This window comes from Magnolia sinica, chromosome 14 (genome assembly GCF_029962835.1).
Source record: "Magnolia sinica isolate HGM2019 chromosome 14, MsV1, whole genome shotgun sequence".
NCBI lineage: Eukaryota > Viridiplantae > Streptophyta > Magnoliopsida > Magnoliales > Magnoliaceae > Magnolia > Magnolia sinica.
The window spans coordinates 44,273,071-44,279,639 of record NC_080586.1 but is presented as its reverse complement, the minus strand read 5'-3'; the positions used below and the strand labels follow the sequence as shown (position 1 = coordinate 44,279,639).

The following is a 6,569-nucleotide window of genomic DNA, read 5'->3' as shown; positions in this document are numbered from 1 at the left end:
ATTTAGAAATTCTATATATATAAAATTATTTGTTAATATTAAAATTAAAATGACTTATTCCTAAATTTTAAAATTCATTTATGTAAAGGTAAATTATTAAAAATAGAATATGTTCAATTAAGTTATGAATTTTTTTTAGCCAGATGTAATATAGTATATGCAGATAGATTTTATTATTTTATATCAGAATTATTGAATTTAATTCAGAATTATTTTTAAAAAAATAGAATTAATAACTTAAATTAATTTATAAATTTTAAGCCTTGTTTAATATATGTATTTAATTTCATAAGTAATAATTAATTTAATTTAATTAATCTAGATCGAGTGAAATTTCAAATATTAAAATGATTTGTTAATTTAATTTAAAGTAAAGTGGTTACAATTAAATTGTTAACAAGCAGTTAAATGAAAATTTTAATTTTTAGAGTTTGAGAATTAATATTAATTATACTAATTGGGAATTTAAAATTATTATTATTATTATTATTTTGTTGTAAGAATTAAATTAATGTAAATCCAAATTTAAGGTGACTTTGAAGGCTTTAAAAATAATTAATTATATTTCAAAATTTTAGTTATTAGGTAAGTATTATGACTCAAACTTGTATGATTTCTTAAATTAATTAAGTCAAAATTTAATATGATATTAATTCAAACTTTTAATTATTATTCTAATTTAAACTCTAGTTTAAGTTATAAAAATAAAATAATAATAATAATAATAATTTAAATATAAGGTACAACTAAACTTTTATAAATTAATAAATAAGAATTTAAATTTTGAATAAAATAAATTATTTACATTGCAAATAAGTAAATAAATTCAAAATTCAAATTTTGAGACAAAATTGGTATTTCAGCATTTTCAGGAGTTCTTATAAATTTTCCAGCACTATTATAAAAATCAACTTGATATTTTAACAAATTTCAGAAACAAAATTTTAATAACATCGAATTTATGCACCTCGTATAGAACCTACATTATAGTGTAGAAATTTGACTTATTAAATTATTATTTATTTATTTTTGTTGATTTTAGAATTGTTCATGTTATTCATGCTTCTCTATTGATTATTTAATGGTGAGAAAAAAATATATAATTTTATCAGCAAGTAGGGCGATTCTGTCCCTTGGGTGAGAGACCCTAAAGCCAGCAAGCACTACACCAAAATCATTATTTAGGAACGGTTTAAAACCGTTCCTAAATGCTTCAGGAGCAGTTTTAAACCGTTCCTAAATGAGGCGTCGCAGAAAAACAGGAACGGTTCAGAACCGCTTTGGGTACTGTTTCAATTTTTAGAAACGGAATTTTAGGGACGGTTTTTAACCGTTGTGGTGCCAATGGTCACATTTTAGGCACAATTTTAGAAACAGTTTTGAATGCTTATTAATGTTGCCAACAGTCAGATTTTAGGACGGAATTTTAAGAACAAATTTAAACCCCTTTATTCATTGTATGAGAGAGAGTGGGGTATGTAATCTACTTGTATTATATGCTAGATAATTACACAAATAGAAGAAAAAGACAATGATTCACACACAATAATCTTTTCCTTCTTTTCTAGTACACATTTCAATTTCAATTCCAACTTCCAATTTCACAAATAAAGAAGGCCTATGAGCTTCCCTGTCAATTGATCCGTACTGGTTAGCTCCCATGGTTGCACCACCCAAGAAATCTTCAAGCTTGGGAGAGCAAGCTGGCATCACTCCTTCCATCAACAAAGAGATAGACATAACTTTATTTTTAGAAGCTATTTAAAAGAAACTGAAAGGAAGAGATGGAAGGAGAAGCATACCTTCACCTTGTTGTGATCTTGTAAGAGCTTCCATGATACAAAGGGAGCCATCAGATTTCAGTGGCATTACAGACAACTGGGAGTAAAGGGCCCCACCTTGTGTTTCCATTTGAGGAGCTAGAAAGAAGCTAGTTGGAATTGCAGGAGAAGCAGCAGCTGCAACTTGTGTTTGATGATAATGATGATGATGTTGCTGATAACGGTGGTAATGATAATGATGCTGATGTGGGTCTGTAGATGCATCCATGTTCATGTGAGGAGAGAGTGAGAAACCCAACCAGTTATTTATGTGATCTTATGAATAGATTAGATGATAAATACACAATCTTTTGAACCTTACGAAGGAAAATTTTACAACAGTATAGTAATAAGCTCATAAAATAATAACATGTATAGTTAATCTGGCTAGCTTATTTAAACCACCAAAATTGCATGAATTTCCAATACTAGAAAGCATATGACCAATAAGTACAAGAGCAAAAGTAAAATTTCTCAGGATTTAAGTGCCGATAATACCAACATACCATTCCTGCCTTGGAACTTGCTCAAGGTGGGATGAGGTCTAACAATCAGTCCACTCAAATGTGGCATGTCCCATCGCTGTTGTCTTGTAACCTGTTGCAGTAGAAAAAAGGATTAAATTTACAATGAAATAAAACAGATTCCCAAACATACCAAATACACTAAGTCAATAAATCCACATGAGAATGCCCCATGTGAAACTAGTGGAACTGACATACGTGATCAAGGGTGTGTTTGGATGCACTATTGAACTGAACTGCAATTATTAGTCTAACAAAATAAAAAAGAACCAATTATGATTTCCTTCCATCATATTCACATCAAGGGTATGGACTCCAAATCCAAGTTGGGTTACCATCATGCATTATTAGGTTTTTGGTTACTAGAAAAATATTAATCCTACTCGATGTTTGAACATCAAGTCAAGTTGAAACGAGTCTTCAAGTCAACCCAATTTGGCTGGACATCTGAGTCAAATCGAGTTTTCGAGTTCTTAAACTATGCCCACTTGGTGCATGACTTGAATATCCTATATTAGTTCGGGTTGACACGGCCGTCCCCACATGCGTGCCGGCGCAGGGCTAGTTTCATTTGCTTAAGTGTAGTTGTCCATGGAAACAACTAAGAGGTATCTAAAATTGGACTGGCTCTCCAGGCAATTCTCACTCACTATGTAGATTACATTCATCAAGAGGCCAGACAAATATCATCATCATATGGTTAGGCAAAGTACATCCCTGCAGCTCTTTCTTGGCAAAACACTGTCCTTTCGATGGCTCCAATAATGATGGTTAGATCATTTGCATTTTCCCTGCACCATAAACACAAAGTTCATGGTTTTGTCATGAACACTTGATTAAATAAAATTTTGTTGTCATGAAGATGATTGAAGGGTTAGCGACAAGCTCCACGGCTATTGTCAACCTCTTCCTTTGTTCTGTCGACAGTCCTGTAATCCCTGGGAGGCCCACTATTGCATCTTTGAGATTATCAAGCTCTACCAGCTCCATCACTTCATCTGCAAAGATCTGAAAACAAATGATTTTAACATTTACTTCAATCTGTCAACCAGCATTTGATTCTTCAGTGCAAAACTACCTGCATTTAAGGAAATCAGTCTAATGAGTAAGATTATTATTTCTTTATGATCCATCCAGGTATAGGCCTAGTCAGCATATTCCTAATTAAATAACTAAATGGAGGAAAAAGAAAAAGAAAAGAAAAAGAAAGAGAAAATCCCCACTTCATTGTTATCAAGGGTAAGCATTGACTCAAATAGCAAATTTTCATTTGATAATGTTAGACTTACATGAAATCCACTCTTGCAAGGCTTTCAAAGGAGCTTAGAATATCGCCAGCCAGGCTGTTAAAGCTGAGGTCTCTGCATGGAGAAAGCACAATGATAGATAATGAGCTTGTAACAGAAATGTTTTTTTAAAGAGTGTTTTTTTTTTTTGACATGGAGTTTCTCTCTGTTTTGCTTCAAATCTGAGATGGGATAGTAACAGTATTTGTTTAGAAGAAAAGATTGTAAATAGAATACTAAGAGCAGGGAATGACTGATGCTCTAGTCACATCTTTTGTAAGGAAGTCCAATTGGAGTTTCTCTCCGTTTTGCTTCAACTCTGAGATGGGACAGTAACAGTATTTGTTTAGAAGAAAAGATTGAAAATAGAATACTAAGAGCAGGCAATGACTGATGCTCTAATCACTCCATCTTTAGTAAGGAAGTCCAATTGCAAATGGCTATAGGTAAATATTCTCACCATCTCCACTACAGGACACCAGTAGCAAATCTTTAGCTTTTTTTTTTGATGAATTATAATTTTATCAATGCAACGTTAAGAGTAAAGAGCTACTAAATGTTCAAAAGAAATAATTAAAAAAAGGAAAAAAAGAAAAAAAAGAAGAAGCAAAGAGCTATTTCAATACAACAAACTCCAGCTAAATTAACTAAAAGAGTAAATGCCCAAATCTGCAACAATCAGCATTTGTTTGCAAATCTTTAGCTATTGATGCATATTTTCACCAAGCATTTGAGCCCACCATGTCCTAAGATTGAACAGAACATGAAACAAAACTACTGTGTTTTGCAATGGATCATTTTCCACAACACTATTTGTATCAGAGAAATAACCTCTTAATAGTACCCAGCTACTTAGTGCAGCTGGTTATACTCATGATACACATTGGGATAGAATGCATCTATCCACCACAAAGCCAAAACATTCAAACATACCAATTCATTATATTTTTCTCAAAATTATACAGATTAATCGTTAAATATCATGAAGTTTCTTGATGATAATGATTTTGAAAGGAAAAAGACTTACCAAAAAATGAAGAAATTCTGATTCTTCTTTCCTACTCCCTCCAACAAATAACAGCCGAAAAAAAGAGGGAGTCATTTTTTTAGGGTTTCCAATTCATCTAATCAAGCACTGAGGAATACCACTAGTTGTCTAAATGACCATAGACACATTAGTATTAATTAGTCTTACTAAATAGTATGTACAATTAAAAGAAAAAAAGAAAAAAAAAAAAGAAAAGCTAAAACATAAAATTGGGTTGTAATTCAGGTGGGCCATGCCAAAGAAACCAGTTGGCAGATAGACATTTACCCTTGACTATTTTAGGGACTGCTATGGTGACTATACAAAATCTACTTCATCCATTGGATATCACATAAAAATTCAGGACCAGAGCATAAAAATTAGCCCATCTGTAATTCAGGTGGGCCATACCAACCATTGATTTTATGACGAGTACACTCATCCTTTTTCAAATTTAGTAATGCAATTGAACAAAATTGTACCATTGTCTTAGAGATATGGTCCAGTGCTCAGACAACACTATGAGTTACAGTGCCCCTAGTTGGATTCAAATACTTGGAAAGTCAACGCATTGATCTAAACTGCTCATTAACTCTACCTTTTGCATGGTAGCTCATGAAATGTGTTATGAACTAACAGACAGTTTAGATTGATTGATCTGGCTATCCAAGTGTCATCCACAGGACTATTACAATGAAATGATTTTACATGAAGAGCCTTGAAATAACTTTTTATAGTGTTTTCAACAGCAATATGGCAGTTATCTTGTAACTGTCAGTGACATGTTTGTTGTAGGGAACAATTTAACTAAGCTTTGGTTTCACCACTATCTGCATCTACCACACATGGCATGCACATACAAACATCCAAATCATACTAATTGGGGTTCCAATGATGTAGAATACCTTAATGCTTAATACTGATGGGGCTCCTACCCTTACAAATGGTGGCCTATCAAATAAATGGCTAAGATAATCAGCCAGTGTCCCAATGGAAGAGTCGGCACCATTTTGAAAAATGGTATTGACTCTCCCCCTTGCGGTATTCATGTATGGCTATTCAGACCATACAAATTGTAGTGCACATTTTGGATAAAGCGCATAACTTGAAATGGTGAGTGGCTCAAATCATAGAGAAAATTCATGGTAATTTTTTGGTGTACACTCCATCCACAAATGAGCTAGCAATTTGGAAGGAATAGATTAACATAAATTAAGCATGTGTATGGTGGTACACCACCATTTTCAAAATGGTGGTGAAAGCTTCTTAGAAAGATAGCTGAAATTTTGCTAGATCACACACCCTCCCTGCAATTTATACATAGCACACATGAAAAAAGTATGCTCAACCATGAAGGTGACTAGACTATCAGGGAGTCCACTCATCAGGGAGACCACCCTTCAACAAAAACAGATAAACCATTCAGTATAGAAAATTGATTAAAAAATCAGGCCAGTCCACTCGTCAGACAGGCCATCCCCTATACTAAGAGATTTATATGGATGGTCTCTTCCCCACATCCACTTTCTCATAGCCAGGCACGTGCAGGACAAAATGCATTTTGTGCAGGACAGCCAAACAGTGCTATAAGAAAAAATAAGAAATATATACTATCATCAAAACAACATTTTAGATGAAATGAGTCTTCGAAAACTACATGGCCACAAAATGAAATTTTCATAAAGCTGTCGACTAGACAAGGCCTTATCTATCCCTTTATAGTTACCACCCTGAAAATTAATTTTTATTACTCATGAAGTGAAAATAGCAATGCATACACCAGTAGATTTCACAAGCTAATGAACTATTAGCTTTTTGTTCTTTCTTTTTCTATCTTCTTTTTTGTTTTACACTAAGTTGTTAGCTTGAGGAGTCAAACAGCCTGATATGCCGGCAAGGACACCCAAACAGT

At 33.1% G+C, this 6,569-nt stretch overlaps 1 protein-coding gene and 1 long non-coding RNA gene across 3 annotated transcripts; both read right to left on the bottom strand.

Annotated features, from left to right (window-relative positions):
- Nucleotides 1–1,475: 1,475 nt before the first annotated feature.
- On the bottom strand, nucleotides 1,476–2,320 carry LOC131225164 (AP2-like ethylene-responsive transcription factor CRL5). Of its 2 annotated transcripts, none has more exons than XM_058220630.1 (2): nucleotides 1,809–2,320; nucleotides 1,476–1,715 (listed from the first exon to the last, which is right to left on the bottom strand). In XM_058220630.1, the coding sequence occupies exons 1-2, from the start codon at nucleotides 2,053–2,055 to the stop codon at nucleotides 1,537–1,539; spliced, it is 426 nt and encodes a 141-aa protein (XP_058076613.1). In that variant the 5' UTR covers nucleotides 2,056–2,320; the 3' UTR covers nucleotides 1,476–1,536. The 2 variants fall into 2 exon arrangements, with proteins under 2 accessions (XP_058076613.1, XP_058076612.1); XM_058220629.1 differs by having other exon boundaries at nucleotides 1,803–2,314.
- Nucleotides 2,321–3,228: 908 nt separating this feature from the next.
- LOC131225167 (uncharacterized) lies at nucleotides 3,229–4,874 on the bottom strand. Its single transcript, XR_009161220.1, has 3 exons — nucleotides 4,658–4,874; nucleotides 3,634–3,705; nucleotides 3,229–3,422 (listed from the first exon to the last, which is right to left on the bottom strand). It is a non-coding gene; the product is annotated as an uncharacterized LOC131225167 (long non-coding RNA).
- Nucleotides 4,875–6,569: the final 1,695 nt, after the last annotated feature.